General features: G+C 39.7%; 1 protein-coding gene across 2 annotated transcripts in view; it reads left to right on the top strand.

The window, feature by feature from the left end:
- The window catches only part of LOC133005357 (metabotropic glutamate receptor 4-like), a 110,464-nt gene that overhangs the window by 69,194 nt on the left and 22,966 nt on the right, over positions 1-18,304 (top strand). For both annotated transcript variants that reach the window (XM_061075013.1, XM_061075014.1), the window contains exons 3-5: positions 13,288-13,423; positions 16,473-16,627; positions 16,723-16,863. In XM_061075013.1, the coding sequence (XP_060930996.1) occupies positions 13,288-13,423; positions 16,473-16,627; positions 16,723-16,863 (432 nt within the window). The remainder of the gene's footprint in view (positions 1-13,287; positions 13,424-16,472; positions 16,628-16,722; positions 16,864-18,304) is intronic.

The raw sequence follows: 18,304 nt of genomic DNA, 5'->3' as shown, positions 1-18,304 counted from the left end.
TGATATTAAATGCAGTCATATTTCTAGTTTAGTCCACAGCTTGTCTCAAACTCAATATTTAGCTGTTTCCTCACAGAATCCTGCAGCTTAATGTTTCTGTTGAAGGCTCATTGGAGGACACATGTAAATAATTGTCCGTAATCAGTAAAAATGACAGACTAATTTAAATATCAAAAGTAGTCTGGACATTAAATAAGCATGTTGTATAACTGTAGGTACACGTGCTGCCTTGCAGATAGCAATATAATGAAATACATTTATTATATTTTTAAAAAGGCCCTTAGTTATAGAATAAGTTTTTATTTTATATTTAACACTTTTAGAAAGTACCAGTGGGTGTGTTCGTGGTTTGGGGGCATGTGGGGGCTGGTATAGGTGTTCAAGTGCCTGCTGGCGAGAGAATCTGATATCATTTGATCCCAGCTTACTGAGCTATCGTGTGGAACGAGAATGAAACTGGAAACTCACAGAGCATTTGATCCCACACTGGCTGGACTCGGGTGTCAGCACCGTGGAGCGGAATCAGTCTTAAGGCTGCGGAATAAGTGTTTCTGTGAAAGCAAGCGTGAGCTCGAGCTGAAATGGGTAAGACCAATTGAGACCACTAAGGGGGCGGGGGGGTATATGCTCCCTAGATGATTCTATGTCTTGTACCTTAAATCTCGAGTAAGTTCAAGAACAGTTAGAATGTCCTTAATAGACAATGCTATTAAAATATGAACAGGTTTTGTATTCTCTGAACACAACAAACCTGAAGCATCCAAGAACGTTCGAACCTGAAACAAATACAATATGTTCTTGTCTGTCGTGAAATTGCAGACGGTGTTTCTGACTAAGGGTCTTCTGCAGTAGCAGCAGTTGGATATTTTATTCTTCTGCCAGAGTCGAATAAGAGCAGGAATGTTGAATCATTCACTCTCAGCTGTGAACTTTTCACACCTCATCTACAGCCGGTTTTCTTAAAACATGCATGAGGCTCCTCAACCCAACTGTAAGATCTCTTTTACAAATCTGGATGATAAGAATGCTGCGATGCATGGACGTCATCATACATCGTTCTGTTGTTAAAACGTAGGCTGAACATTTGATGTAACATTTGAACCTGCTGGTGGTGCAACCAATCAACAGGTCGACCATCCAACCAATTAACCAACAATCCAACCGACCGACCAACCAGCCAGAAAACTGACCAACCAACCAACATTGCCATTCTGAAAGCCATTACACTAAAGAAGCCAAACTACGATAATAACCTTTTAGAAATCATGATAATTTTAGCACTGGATATCTGCATTATTTCAAAGTTCTAGCAATATCAAGATGATTCAAAACAATTAGTAAATGAGACGTTACAGAAAACAGTTTAATCATTCTGCATTCTTGAAAGCATTTGCCTATTGGTTTAAAAGAAGAGGGACAAAGAAGATGCTGTAGAAGAATTCTCAGTATTTCCATTTCAGAGCAGGGGAAAAAAAGAGGCATAAATATTTAATGTTAGACCATATGAGCTTCACATACAGAACCTGTTTACATAGGTCTCTTGGATGTGTTTGCCCCCCCCGAGAATGAGCATGTGGAGGAGTGTCATCATCGGGACTTTTTTGTCAAATGGCAATACGAAGGTCATCACTTTTGTCTGCAGCTGCTGAGGATTGTTTCTGAAGCGTTCCATCTTTGGGGCGCAGAGCTCTTTTCACCGGGGGTTTTCCCCCATCGGGTAACATCTATCAAGCTGCCCCTTGAGATTAAGGCTGGAGCGTCATTATGGAAGATGATCACGACAGAAGAAAGATGAAACTGTTTTTCACTGTGATGTTGTCACCCTTTGAAATGCAAGACCTGCCTCGATGCACGGTGCTCTGCTCTCCCTCTGGAGATTTATTTCTGTTTGTTCCTCCAGTCTCCTTATTAGAGAGCAGGCCTCTGCAGCAATGGAGGTGGACACACCATGTCACTTGATCCTCACCTCATGAAAGGTAGTGCAATTTTCTCTCAGTGGGAATTGTGCACTCGTTTTTTTTTATGGTCTAATTTGTGGATTCTATTGCGTCAGGTGGTGACATTCTTTGGGAATGAAAGCATTAAGAATTTATTTCAGGCAGGCATATAAAATGAAACTCTAAATATCTATACAACCATTTTTAGAGGTCTCTTGGTTTGCCTAACTTTTCCCCAAATGTGGACACTAACCCTCCTCTGAGATTATTTGGGTAGATACTTTGAAATTGTAATGTATCTTTTATTTTTTCCCCTTAAATGACAGTTGAAGCAGAGGAGAAGGAGGAGGGCAAAGACAGCAGCACAGAGACGACAGGGAGATTATGCAAATGTTGGAAATGATGGTTGCATACTGCGCCCTTTGTCATGAGGGAAATGTCATGAGGGACGATTTGAATACTCATTAAACGTAGAGTAAAAAATATTCTCTGAAGAAGAGTTTCTCTCTAATATTTTCTGATGTTTGTGTAACCAATGCACACAAGGACGTTACTTATTATGTTAACACACTTTATGAGATACGGATTATACAACAATTAGGACAAAACACGAGAGACAGTGTAATAAATATATTTCTTGTTTTTGGGGTTCATTATGTCACGATCAAAAAAATTAGCAGCTGAGCATTTGAACAAATAAAGAGTTAGCATCATGAAAATCTGTAGCTTCCACAGTATTCCCTGCTAAATGTAAAAGTGTTATTCTAATTATAATTTTGTGGAGAAAATAAAAGAAATGAGCAGAGGAAGAAAGGTGGGAGTTCCTGTTCTCTCGGCTGATCCTCCTGCTTTACTGTGTTCGGCTTTGAAAGGGTTAAAAGAGACATTAGGGGAAATTTCTTTTGACGGTGAAACCCTGACATTATTTTTAATACTGTTTTGCTTTCCAGGGGAATAGGACAGCAGAGAAGTGATGAGCAATATGGAAAAGCTGCAGTATATACACAATTCACATTCAACTTAAATTATGAAAAAGACAACGTAGGCTAATAAACTAAAACCGCAGATTTGAGTCGTTTTGTTCAAAGTGTAAAGTTTTGGATATTGTTTAATGCAGTTCTGGGAATTCTCTGTGACTCGATAGAGATAAAGCACATTATTAAAAAAGTAGATCTGTGACGATCTCGACGATCTCTCTCTCTCTGTTCACCTGCAGCTGAAACCCTCCATTGATTTTCAAACTGTCTGAGGAACCATGTTCCAGGTGGTTGAAAGAAGCATGAAGCAGAGCTCGAAAGTGTAGCTGTGGCAGTTTTGAAGAAATGAAACCATTTGCAAACTGTTAGTCAAACAAAGTAATGGACAGTGGAAAAAGTGCTGAATGGGCAGAGCAGCATAACAATGGAACTGATATAACTTCAAAAGAAGAAGAAATATAATCGAAATGTTATTGTTTGGATGAAGTAAACTCGTCTTTTCTATTTTTGTTCAATCTGTTGGAGTAGAAAGTATTGTCTTCAGAATGTGTAACAAAGAATATGAGAAGTTTTGTGTCTGTACATGAACAATTCAGTTGATGAGCTACTGCAGGAAACGCCAGATGCTCTTGTGGATATTTAACCTTGTTTAATATGAGGGCAGAAGCATTTAGAACAATAAATTGGCTCAATAACAATTCAACACAAAAGGAAAATCCATCCGAGGCTTGTTCATTATCGTATTTTGGAGAAGCTGATTGCCCAGCTCGGCTCCTCTGGCCTCCGAGAAGAGGCTGTCCTGGGGCCTGCCAGAGGCAATATTAAAGGTGAAGGCACTATATCACAAAATGGATGAACCTTCAGGAAACTGGATTCTGCTTCAGCTGTGGGGGGGGGGGGGGGGGGATCTGTTAACCTTGGTGTAGTCTGATGCTGCAGCACACAGTGGAAAGAAGCAGAGGCAAGCAGTATTTTCATTACATTGATATACTATTTTAAAAACAATATTCCAAAGTTTGTAATGAGTCACTGTGCCAGTAAAAAAAAAAAATCCATTACCTTCTTTTTTTATAATGCCACTGTGCATCGCTTTCAGGCGTCTCTAAGCACTTAAAAATCTATTCTCTCACAAAAGATGACCTCCTCGGTCATTCACAGTGTGTTGATGTTCCATCAAACTGCCCCATTGAGTCCAATGGTAACCGAGCCTGGCAAATCAGGAGGAAACAGAGAGAGGGATCTTTTTAAATCACTGTCTCTCCCACACATTTGACACCACAGACTCAGATATAGCAGAGTCTCCTCTCAAATAAAGCTCTAGGTCTAAAGGTCCTTTCTTACACGTACTCCTGCAAAGTAGCACATAGTTTCAGACTGATGATGTTGTCATATTCTTGTCCATATTGTTTAAACAGTAGATGCACTTCTGTCCATCTGAGTGCACTTAGGGGGGCTGGGTTTTAAAACGAGCCATGGTCAGATGAATTGTTGGTGAACAGTTGTTTTGAGGCAGAGCTACTTTAGACCCACAGACACCTGGTTACACCCAAACTGCACTGAAAAGTACTTTCAGAGGTCATTAACACTAGAACAGCTCCATCTATGTTAAAGCCTAAAATAATGAGCAGGTTCAGACTGAGCATTGGAAACTGAATCTACTAACGACACATTAAAACGTTAATATTTCATCCACTTTCCGTCACTAAACGACTGCTATGTAGGTGGAGAGTGCCAGTAAAGCCCAGAAGCTATTCATCACCTGTGAAGCACCGAGAAAGAAACGATTGTGATGTTCAACAGGATAGGGGGAAAAAGGGGCAGAAAGAAATTTAGAGTGTGAACCGTCAGTTCACTCGTCTGTCATTAGAAATGAATGCTACCTGCTGATGCTATCGTATCAGCCGCTAGACGCCGACAATCAAATGTAGTGGCTCTCCTTCTGTGCCCACGCCTGATTATACAGCACCATTACCGTTTGCTCTGAGCAGACCCGGCATATACTTTTAAACTCTTCAGTGACGCTTTAATACCATTTTAATCTTAAGAGGCTTGCTATGTGAATTCTCCTTGGTAAGAGGAACGTCCCATGGTTGTCAGGTGAGTTATTTTACCACAGTGCAGAAAAAGCTCATTTCACAGTGCTCAGAGGCCCGTCTTTGATTTATAAATCATTTGCACTGCGAAGGGAAATGTCATTCACTCTTTTTGAAATCTAATTTACAGTTGCCCCGGAACCTGTTATCATGTAGTATTTTCTCATTCAGGATCTGGGAACAGAAGTGACAGTGTGCTCTCCAGCTAGACTGCTGCTCAATGGCTGACAATGACACTATTGTCTCCTGATGAATATAAAAATGCATTAAGAGAATTTCTGTATACGAAGCGTGGATCCTCCGGTCAATTTTCCACAATTGAACCCGCCCAAAAAAAGAACTTGGCTATTTAAAGACGGTTCAGGAACATCAGAGTTGCTGAAAAATGGGGCAGTGTCATTTCTCAAGCTCCGGCAGACGCAGTTGAAATTATATCTCCGTTTGTACTAACAACGATATTTCTGATTTATTATTTATTTATTTTTTCACACGTAATTTTACCTAAAACTAGCTATATGCACCTTTTCTTTTTGTACCTCTGCAAAGGGTCGTCGTGGGGCCTGGGCTAAAAAGGAACACATTCAATTTTCGGGCAAATTTGAGCAAAGGATTTTTTCTGATCATGACGAAAACAATCTGGCACATTCAGTGGACAGAAATCTCTGAGTGCATTTAACTCCATGCAGCTTGATTGAATTTAAGGGATCTATTGGACGTGGGCTGGTATGCAGTGTTTTTATATTGAACTGTGACATTAAGTATAGTATGAAGTATCCAATCACAGTGTGACAAGAGCGTTCACTTTGATTAATCATTTTCATCAAAAAGCGCCATTGATTAAACACCTACACAGAATAGAATCAAAGTTCATCACATTCACATTGTTGCCTGAAAACCAGCCACTGTCTATATTTTAATATTTGTCAACGCTTCCTTAAAATAAAGTGCTTCCAGTCAAATGTGTTACAGTGATGGGAATGCATTGTTACAGCATGCATCAAAGTGAAAGAACAGTGTGGGGTGAATAATAGGAACAAGATAACATGTTCTGTCAGTGCTGCCCTCTTGCCCTCCATGAGCTCCCCCCTTCACTGGGAGGATGAATAGCGAGCGGCTCTATTTCCTCCCGGGACTTACAGTGGGCTGATATCGAGCAGAGTTGCTGACGGATGTAATTACGCGACTGGTAGCCATTTGGCTTAAGAACATAGCCATGCCAACAAATACTTTGAGTTGATCCATCAACTTTGAGGCCAGAGTGTAACTACAGTTCCACTTCTGGGGTCTCGTATATACACTTCCACCGATTGTTTGCAGAGTCATCAATACAAGCCTGAGTGGGTGATTCTTTCTCGTTCCAGGGACCAAAGATTAGACCCCTGCACTTCATAACACTCAATTTAACAGCTAGTCAAGATAACAGCACCTGTTGTGGCAGTGCTGTCGCATCACCGCTCCCTTTCTTCACATTTATCATCATAAATCATCCGTTTGAATTAATCCAATCAGGTAAATGAGGCGAGAAATGATTTCACAACAATAAGAGCACGTCTGGGAAACTATCTGCAGTCAAAAAGTGTTCATTTTCAGTGAAATTATCTTATTTACAAAAATAGAAACACACAAAATATAACAAACAAAATAAAGCATTGTTGTTCATGTTTTTTAAATTATAATATGACAATTTTAAAATGATATTTTAACAAATAGAATCAATATGATGAGCAATATATCCTTTAATCAGAATCTTCTGTCACATCATGCCCATATATACATTGACAGTTGGTTTTTGAAATAACATCATTGACACCATTTTAGGGAAGAGGAAATGTAAAGAGAACAAGACTGAATATGTGTTAGAGATTTAGGTAAAAACTGTTGTTTTTTTTAGTCACAATGACAGATGCAGCCAATGTTGTAGATGATTAAAGAACATGCTTTCATTTTAGATAATCTTTTGTACAAGCGGTGGAACACTCCTTTTACAGAAACCATACATGAAGCACACATGAAGATGCATCAGAGTAATCGCATCCCTCTTTAATCCTATCTGATTTCACACACACCACCATGTACATGCATTTCTTATTAACATCAGAGCATCTCCGCCTTGAGTACATTGGAAACCAATTATGAGCTGGAAGCTGGAAAATTGCAAATTGCTTCCTATCATTTGGTTTCATCTCCTGCTCCTTTGAAACCCAAATATTCAGCAACACCACTTTGTTTCAATGACACAGAACAAGCCAGGCTGCAGAGGCACTGTACGGTGGTTATCAAAAGAAAAAATAAACTAATAAAGCCTCAGAAGTCGTCCATGCTATCTGCTCTGATTACTGAGAAGGACACAGCAAATCAGCCCAATAAGAAAGATGATATCATAAACTTAAAACATATTATATGGAGATACTTTGGAGAATTAATGATTTGCTTTGAAACATTGCTGCACGGATGTTTTCATTGTTATATTTGTTATTGAATTACAGGGACGTGATGGAACATAATCTGTCTATAAGAAGTAATAACTGCCACGGAAAAACAAAGACAGATTTATATTTGTGATATTGACATTTATTGCCAGTTATATCTCAAACACATTGTGTTAAGCTGAAAGGTATAATGGACAATTTAATTTGATAGACTTTTGTGCTGTGAATTCATTTCTTTTGAAAAACAGTGTTTTAGATCTCTTCACATTTTATCATCTGACATATTTTCTTTATTTCTTCCTGAGATGTCTTCATCTCCAAATGGAAAAAATTATAACAATTTAAGCATGCAGCATTTCCCTCTTGATTCTTTCAAATACAATTTTTTTTTTTTCAAATTAAACATCACAATATGCATCAATGAATACATTAATGACATCATATGTAATATATATATCACAGTGGTGGAATATTGTACTTAATCATACATCCAAATATTGGCTCTATCTGGCTGCTCAATAAACAGTGTCCAACAGTTCTTCACTACACATATATATATTTACACTAGCAGAGTGAATGCTGAACCTGAGTACACATGAGCTTGAGAGATCTGAGTGGGAGAGCTTGACTCCTGACCAACCTCACATTAAGCCATTCAGCAGCAGTTCAGCCTCACTCTCCCAGTAGAACACACTGGTAAAACCCAAGACTCATCAAATCCAGCCCAAAGCTGCTCCCGGATATTAACCTACTGCCTGATAAGCTGTGGGCTGCGAAGAAAGTGCACTCAGACGCATCCTTGTGTTTGATACAGTGAACACACACACACACACACACACACACACACACACACACACACACACACACACACACACACACACACACACACACACACACACACACACACACACACACACACACACACACACACACACACACACACACACACACAACCAAACACACACACACACACACGATTTACACACATGATTATGGGTATAATAAAGATAAACTGCAAGGATATGTCGGTGAAATTGGGGTCATTCATCTTCTCCGATCTAATACAAGAACAATTACTGGTTCAAATCAAATTCAATCTCTACAAAAATATTGATGTTATTTGTCCATTTGTGTTGTTTTCCCCATGTTGCAGGTGAGATTGATCCAAGCCGTTCTCATAATGTTGCTGTAATAAATAAAGTTTTGTAGTTTGGGGAATGTTGGGGGTCTACATGCAACTGCACAATCCTCCGCCAAGGCCCGATAGTCCTGTTCAATTCAATCAAGCTGCCTCACACTTCACACACTCTCAGGAATCAGTTCCCTTAATGTGCCTGACTTTCTGTCATCAAGATCCATGAATTATTTCCTGGGAAAAAATGAAAAATACCCAATTTTGGCAATGTTCAAGAAAGTGAAAAAATTCCGAACCGCACCAACATTTAATGGGTTCTCCACCGATCCGTACTGGATCGTTCCAGGAAGATTTGTGGAAATCAGTTCAGTCGATTTGGTCTAATCTTGCTCACAAACAAACAAACAAACAAACAACTCCAGCTCCACTGTTTACCTGTCTTCATTAAGTTTTGTTACTGGAATTTGAGTAAAAAGATGTTTCAGCAAACTGCAGGTTTTTCCAGCCTCCATTGGTCTTACCATTTCACAGACCTTACCACTAACACCACTATCATCTTTTTTCCCATTAAATGACGCCACGCTGTGTCTTCCTCTTGTTTTAAGTCTCCATTGATGTGGGAATTGTTAAGCTCTGAGAAACACGATTTCGATAGGCCGGACACTTCCCGCTCCAAACTGGAACCAGCTCTCAATTCCGAATGCCCTATTTGTGACTCAGCAGTCTATAATAACTATAATGGGATATTATACAGTAATTGAACCCCTGAGGAGGATTTCATTACATCTTATCCTCTTAACCCAGCACAGCGCACAGCGGCAGTGACAGAAAAGTGCCTCTGGGACTGTGGGGGATTTAGTTTCTTGCTCCGGGACAAGTTAGCAGGGTGGGTGATGAAACAGGGGACTGAACCTGGGTCTCTTCCGTTCAGGGTCAGTCTGCCCCAACGATTTCTCTCTCACTCTCTCCTCCAAGAATTTCACTCCCACTCCCTTTTGGCTGTATTCCCGCAAAGAGGAGGAACACACAATAAGTAAAAAAAATATATATTATGTTCCAATATTAAAAGACACCGCTCCTCCAATTCCATCTAAGGTAATATTTTGCTAGCAGGGATGGTCGGGGTTTTACCTCTAACTGTTGTTTTTCTTGCCTAAAATCAATTCCCCCCCACACCCATCCATTTTCCCTCCCTCTCGGGGGCCTAAACGTGTCCCAGCATGCATTGGATGAAAAGGAGAAAAACATCGGACAGGTTGCCATTTGATGGCGTGGCGCTGATCGACTGATTTCCATAAATCACTGCATATGCAGTTTCCTTTAATCAGAAGTGGAGAGTCACTTATCTCGCTATTTAGCTCCATCCCCATCACCCTGTTTCATTTTGATATTCTAAGAATATTGGTATAATATGAGCCACTGTGATCAGCTTTGACTGAGCGTAGCTGCTGTGAACGTCTGACGGCTGTTCAGCAGCCAGAGAGTATATATGCTACCATCAGGTGATTGATGGAACTACATTAAAGGTCAAAGCAGATGGGAAATTTAAAGTTGCCTAATAAATATACTGTAACACTACGAGTAACAGCTACAGTGTGAAGTTTTCATAAAAAAAGAAAGAAAGAGACATTATTATTATAATTATATACACTTATATACTATTAACATTATCCAGCAGATTAAACCTGCTTGTGTAGGTATTTCTGTGAAAGGTGTCCCAATAAAGAGGCTATTTTTTATCCCTGGAACTTTCACCACCACAACTCCCACTTGGGTGCATTTTGTGTGCATCTGAAATACTGTTCACCGAGCGCAGGGAGCTGTGCCACAGTGGCAGCAAATATTTTAACGTTTCCGACAGCAGTGTCACTCTCACAGGCATCGAAAGAGAAGGAATATTAGTGTTCAGAGCTATTAGGAGCGCAGAGACTGGGCTGACAATGGGAGACGCAGGAGAGGAGGCTCACAGTCTCCTCAGCAACGGATATTTTTAGAGGTGCTTTTTAGACACGGCTCGGATGTTAAGAGTCGTACAGGGTGAGTGTTGGGAGGAGAATACACGGCTTGTGAAGTTTCCAGCAGAATAAAGGAGGCTTTGGTTTGACTTTGCACTTCCCCACTTGGCTTAAACACAACACACAGGTCGTCAGAGAGATTAATGAATTACGACACGTTTACTCTTTGCCAGACTTTAAGCACAGCCCAGTACTTCAGTTTGGTTTGACACAAGCCACTGGTTATTAATCTGCATAGATCCTTTTTAGGCCACTTTAATGCATGTACTGTAATTAATGAGCACAAGATGCTGTATGAGTATGGAGACAGAAACATTCAGGCGAATGGTGTTTTTTTTTTCCTCAGCTGCCACACGATGGTGAACAATTGCTTTTTAATTGTCTCTCTGTATGTTCCTGTGTTGACAGTGTAACAGGAGATGGTGATCATCCATTAAATCTGAAGGAAGCCTTAAAGTCCTTAAGTGGATTGTGTCCAGTGGCAAAATGTAATCTAGCCACGCGTGATATTTAAATGTGATTTGTGTAAAGGAAATTATTTAGTTAGCTAAAATTAATATAATATATATGTAATGAGCAAGGGCTGCAATTACCAAGACCAATTAAAAGCCACTTAGGCCATATTAACAGCTTTCACAGCTGAACGTCACAGGTATCACAGCATGCAAACAATCGACTGTGAGAGGAAATAAAATCATATTTATTAGCTCTGTGCAGATATGATGAAATTATATGATATAGTGAACATTGTAGTGGAAAGGTGCAGGATCAGCTCCAGTGCTTGGAGCAGGTGCAGGAATTGAGTGTCTGGTTCAGTCAAAGGGTTTGAATCAGGGTCCTCCAGACAGGATACTGTGTGTTTGACCATCCTACTCATAGAACTAATAGACAGCTGCAACGAAACAAATAGCTTTGTCTACCCTTCAACTAACAGAGTTACTACACAGGGGCCCCCTGGAGAGCCTTGTTGAATGTGCTTCATCTCCCAGAGGTTAGGTTCTCATCCCCTGGTTCCCTCCCTGTAGGTTCAGCAACACAGCCGACTGCTGCCGCTGATGAGAGGAGAGAAGAGAAGTGAGGGATGAGTGCTCTGCTCCCACGTAGCAGATGTTGGGGGAGGGAGGGGGTATGGGGTATGAAGTAGCAGTGATGCAAAGACATCGTATCTAATGTTTGAGGGAGTCGCTTGGAGCAGAGAGCCGAAGCTGATAAATTTCCCAAGTGCCTGTGTTGGTCGTGGCAGTAGAACTGAGAGGGACGCAGATAAAACTCTGCTTCAGTTTAATCAAAGAGTCAACAATCAGGAGCATGTAGGTGTTTGAACTGTGAAAAGCTGATGCTGCATATTATTATACATTCCATTTCACTTATTCTTTAGTAAAACACATAAGACCGAAAATAAAAGAGTAAATGTACAAATAAAAAATTAGATAAAAAAATGCAAGAAGTTCTTAATTGGTGTAATTGTATCTATCTAAAATCAAATTTCTGAGTCTCAAATCTGGGATGTACACTTATTTCACCTTTCTGGGGGAGATATCTTTGCTCTAAATAAGTCCTGCCTGAGTTCAGAGGAAAACAACCCCCCACAACAACAAGACAAAGGCCAGTAAACACAAACAAATTAGTCTCTCCACTCTACGGCCCTTGAAGGAACTGCTATAACCAGCCTGTTGTGAATGTTTAAATCACAACGGTCGAGCTGCGTGACCAGACGAAACTTAAAGCTGCAGTGAAACAGAGAACCCACTGCCTTGAATAAAAAAAAAACGCGATTAAATTCTCCCACAGAACAATAAAAAAACAAGGCCAGTGACTGAAGCCCCTCACTGAACTAACCGGAAGTGACTCTTTACACCCATGAGCAACGAAGCCGGTTAATTTAATGGCATCCGCTTTTCTTTACTCGTATTGCCAGTTTCCCAAACTCTATTCATATCTGAGCTGAGGCCAGGCTTTGTTTTGTGGTGAGAGTCCAGTTATCATGGGGTATTATTCCTGCACTGGCTGCTCTTTGGACGGCTTTGCTCTGGGTCACGAGGGGAAATTCATTAGCATGAACGTACTCTCTGTGGCATTTTGGTAGAGCGACAAAACGATTATCCTGAAATGTTGCCCAGAGAATTAAAAAGGCTTCACTTGTGGGTAACCATGGGGACGCTGCCTAAAGAATTATACCAGAGGTTCTTTAATGGTTGAGGACGCTCTTTAGACACAAGCATGAGAAATAGAGTAAACAGTTTGCAGGCTGGAACCAAATTAAACAAGTCTGTGTAATAAGAAAAAATGGCTCAGTACAAATGGAACCAGTTTTCAATTACAAAGTTTATGTACTTCCAAATGCTACCAAATTCCCCCGGTCTCACTGACAGCACCGTAAACTGAATTGATGGGTCTCCAGGTCTTAAAACTGCCCCTTGTGGTCCAAGGAAAGATTTTTTTTAATACCTCACATCGCTCATGCTGTGAAATACTGCACCTGTACACATTTAATGCTGCATCTATCACCAAAAAGTCCAAAGGATTGAAAAGGTGTTAAAAAAAAGAAGACAGATGTTTCCGGGTAAACGAGACCTTGAAAAACACTAATGAGGAATCACACTTAAAATGTCTGTTAATGAGATCCGTCCAGATGTATTATAGAAAATATGAGGTTTTTTAAAGTCCTTTTAACTTTGTTTTTCTTTTGTCTTCCCATTAGGTGGCCTGTGCATTTCACAGTCGGTGAAGATTCCACGTGAGCCGAGAACTGGAGAGTTTGACAAGATAATTCGCAGGTTGAGTGAGAACCCGAACGCCCGAGTGGTCATTATCTTCGCCAGTGAGGATGACATCAGGTGAGCAACGTGGGATTCTAATTGCTGCCAATTAAACATCACTGTTAACATCACTTTTTTCCCACTTCTCTTGTTGGATACTTGCGTTATAACAGTTACCTGCCAGATATTGTCAATGTTCCTCTGATAAGTTGAAGTGACGCAGTTTGCAAATCTTACAAATGTCTAACGTGATAAATGTTGTTTAGTGACGTCTTTACCAGAGGCTGTTTTTTAAATGTCGTACATGTCACCTGTGTGTATAACAAAATGAAATTGCCCTTTTCTCCTAAAATACAGTCTGCTACCCGTAAGTTAATATTTATAAGTTATAAATGGCAAATATGTTTATATTTGGGTGTATCCACATTTACTTAACCTCGTTGCTGAAGAATTTGGTAAATACAGAGACGAGAGACAAATAGTAGGACCCGATGGTAGCGAAGGGAAAAGCCCTCGTTAGAGCAAAAGTATACGTGTTTTATTTTTCAGGCTCTGTCCTTCAACATAATTATAATAATTAGACTAAAGCCCAAGTTCGGTGTCGCCAGCTCCGCAGCCAGACACCTTGGATCAGCAGACATTTGTTTCTAGTTCACCCAAAAGTGCCGACCTGTGCGTTACAGCAGAACCAGGATGACAGAATGCAACGTCTGCAATGCAAACAACAGTTATTCCACAATTTTCCCTGATGGTGCTGCCTTCAGGTGCTTTAAAAAAAAAAAAAAATGGAACACGACACAGAGTGCAACCGGGATCAAGTCTCCTGGTTTACAAAGTTTGCCCATTTACTAAAACATTTTTTACGTGTTTAAAATGAATTAAAATTGTAACAGTGTCGTCCGCTCACAGACTCATTTCCTTCTGAAGTACTGGAACTCATAACTGAAGTGTGTGAAGCAACCAGGGAAAATACATAGCGTCTGCTGATGTCTCCAAGATTTCCGACTTCAGTCATCACCTGCAGAAGATTCTCAACTGACTTTACTTTGATCCGTCCGAAACGTACTTACTCAATACTTCCATGCGAAACAAAGACTTAAATGTCAGCTGCAACATTAAAATACAGCCTGCCTGTTAAATGTATAAAATATACATGATTACATAAAACTAAATAATTGATCCCGGATAATGAATTCCTTTGCTACTTGATGTGTATTTTGCTTAAGAAAAATATGAATGCTTTTACTAAATTAGTATATTTACTGTGGTATTAATATATAACTGCTATGTTTCATTGAGGCTGTGTCAGAGAAGTGTTGACTGGTCTATTCTGAAGCCATATTTTATCATTGTGTTGTTGTACTATATTGAGCTGCGTCATATTCGAGAGGATCCACCCCCCCGATGTCCTTCCTATCCGACTAATAGCTTCATCCTCCTCCGTTTGACACCGTCTTCTGTCCCCATTTATTTAAATTTGAACACATTTTACGACAGAACAGTGTCCCTGCTTTCCACGTGAGGACAAAAATGTATCAATTTAAATCCATTATCTCCTGTTCAGACAGATCGTCTATATTAAGAATTAATGAATTGGCTGCTGCCTGAATCCACACATTAAGCACTGTTGTGGCTTTGCGGGGGGGTTTCCAAGGAACCCAGTTAGTAGGCCAGTGTATTCCTGGTGGAAGGAAGCAGAGATTTGGGTCGGCCTGGTGATGAGGACCAGGGCAGAAGGCCCAGTGCTCATTGACATAATCCGGTCCTGATAACGGCTAATAGTGTGGATATAGTAATTACCGAAATCCTGGGGGGTTTCAGCGCTGCAGAGCTGTTTCAATAGAACCTCTTAACGTAATACCCAAATAGTAATACAAATATAAAGCCTCACTACGTGAAATTATGTTGCTGGAGTTAACTAGTAGGTTTTCTAGTAAGTAACATTTTATTCATCTGAAAGATTGATTTACAAATTCTAAAGTCAAAGGTATAAATTGTGTTATCATAAATACAGACGCTTTAATGAGTATTTTACATTAACATTGGATGTGAGAAAGTCAAGTGGCAAAGTAACACATCTGTGTAAGCTTGAGCTTTTACTGTAGGATAATTACAATTTCACTATAAGAGCCGAGAACCAAATGTGTGTCAGGAGCTGAACTCTCAAACTCTGGTTGTTAAGTCTCAGAGAATCATCCAACCATGAACCATCCGCAACCCCGACACCTTCACTTCACTACTTCTCACCAAGTTATTTTTGTACCAGACTTGTCAGACTATCTAGTCATGTCTGCGTTATTTAATCTCCTGACGGTGGGAAAAATCTATTCCTCTCATTTTTCCTAAATGGAGCGCATAATTGCATCTTAAGACATTCTCATTTCGCTAAATTTCTCAGGAGCAGAAAGGTGGGGGGGGAATCATTACCAATCCAACATAAATCCTCGGGGTCATAAAATAAGGTAAAGAGGCATAAAGTTTGTCGGCTGACTCACTGTGAGCCCGCTACACATTTTACAAAAATCGGTGGTAATTATTTTACAAGGTTATAACGTCCTTTTTTTATGCAAATGCAAAGTTTTATATAAGATGTTAAAAAATCTACCACGTAAGAAAAAGCTGATGTGGTGTACAACACAATATGACGCTTAATATTTATTGCTCTGGCATCTTTGGGGCCATATAATGTCTGGTAATGCTTCACGTGCCAGGTGGTCGGGTTTAGATTTGATGTTGCTGTGCTCCAGACTCCTTGATGTTACACTGCTGCTGTAGCAGAGCTCGCTGGCAGTTTTTTTTTTCTTTACGACTCCCCAAACTTACTCCAACTGGCAACAAGCCTGGACAAATGTGGCAAGGGTCTAATTCTGCCACAGCAAAGAGAAACTTCCCTGCACTGGGAATAACTTGGCGTTTAAAATCAACTTAAGTAGCTACCTGAGTACGACTTTGTCCATATTAATTGTCAGGAAATCAACTGCTCTTCCATTTTTTGAGTGCATAGGTAGAAACCCTCTGTTAAAGATGATATTTTACTGAATGTGCAATGATTTATATTAGAAAATAATTGAAAACGCAATATTATTAAAGGTCCAATTATTCACCCTTCTCCATTCCTGTCCCATAGACGTCTCCTTCAAGCTGCTAAGAAGGCCAATCAAACAGGACATTTCATCTGGGTGGGCTCGGACAGCTGGGGCTCAAAGATCACCCCCATCCTGAACCAGGAGGAAATGGCTGAGGGCGCCGTCACCATCCTCCCCAAACGACAATCCATCAAAGGTATTCATGACAAGAGCCGGACCGAATGCGCACGACTATTTTATTTGTTACTTTTGACAACAAATACAGTTACATCTGTCCTCAATTCCTTTCAGGTTTCGATCGCTATTTCATCAGCCGAACATTGGAGAACAACCGGAGGAACATCTGGTTTGCAGAGTACTGGGAGAACAACTTCCAGTGCAAGCTGAGTCGACATGCGGCGAAGAAAGGATCCGGCATCAAAAAATGCACAAGTGAGTAAACCCTGAAAAGATGTCAGATTCAGAATCAGAATTATTTTTATTTCCACGTATATTTGCATATATTGGAAATGGCCATGGTGTGGTTGGTGCACTGTACAATGCACAATGGAAAGCAATCAGTCAATGACTGGTAGAATTAAGGGGTCTCCTGTGAATACATCATGTGTGTGTGTACTTGGTTATAGGTAAACAATCACACTCCACAATCTCATCTGGGTAAAATGTTCCCTAGGGCTGCTTCTAACCGCTATTTGGATAATCTATAATCTTTGATAAACTATTTTAATAACCACTTAATCCTTTCCAACAGTTGATTAAAAAAGCAACTTTGTCTTCTCGTACAATGCTCATTCCATATGTATAACAGACATATGCAACTGAATTATGACCATAATTCTAGTTTTAGATATCTACAATTTAATTATGACTAGTCATAATTTAAGTTCAATATATATATATATATATATATATATTCCATTTGCCCCAATTCAAGATCCCTTAAATTTAGTTTGAACGATTCAGAATGGTGTTGCAGATATCATGAACTTGAATCAGAATTGAACATACAGTATATGAAACTGGAATTAAATAATTGAAAGGAATCGTTGATCTCTGCTTAAAAGATGCACACAAGAAAGTAGTTTGAATAGTACTTGTTAAATTACAATTTAATTAAGTATGTTGAAAATTTTAGTTGTGAGTAGGTTATTTATCAGAATTAATTATACTGTTTTGACGAGTCAGAATGATGTTATAAATATCTAACATACAATTGTTTGTAGTCACAATTAGAGTACCACTACTGGAAATTATTTTGTTGATATCTATAAAATTAAGATGTCTCTGGAGACGTAGCTACAGTGTGAGCCGTGTATTAAAACAGACCCAGCTAAATGACTACTGAATTAGTCGCCATTAAAATCGATTATAATCAATTAAATCAATTACCTGTTGCAGCCCGGGTGTTCTCGTTATTTGTCTGTTAACTGCTTCAATTTGCAGTTGACGACAACAGCAATCAAAACACTGCGCCACTTGAAAACCTAATCAATAGTGAATCCAATCAGCACAACAGATACAAGCTTTAAGGTCATTAAAATGAGTCATCTCCCAAGGTCTGTCTGCCCCCCCACACGGCAGAGGAACACTGCATGTACAGTAGTCCTGATTTAAGCTTGTGACTGTAAAGTATCCAGGAGAAGCTTTCCTCTGATATCTGTGAGTGTTGTGCAACACAAACATCAGCCTGTGTTACTCATCTGTAAACTGCTCGTGTTAAAGTCTAGTCCACAAAGATTAACTTCCTTTTACAAAACGCATTTTCATGTCCATTATTAGAAAATATCCGACGATTATACACCAACTATGAAACCTACCATTGTAATTTAAATTCTACTAAATATTAAGTCATAAAATAACTACTAAGTGATCA

This window comes from Limanda limanda, chromosome 7 (assembly GCF_963576545.1).
Source record: "Limanda limanda chromosome 7, fLimLim1.1, whole genome shotgun sequence".
Taxonomy (NCBI): Eukaryota; Metazoa; Chordata; class Actinopteri; order Pleuronectiformes; family Pleuronectidae; genus Limanda; species Limanda limanda.
The sequence above is the reverse complement of the archived record's forward strand: the minus strand, read 5'-3'. Positions and strand labels throughout refer to the sequence as shown.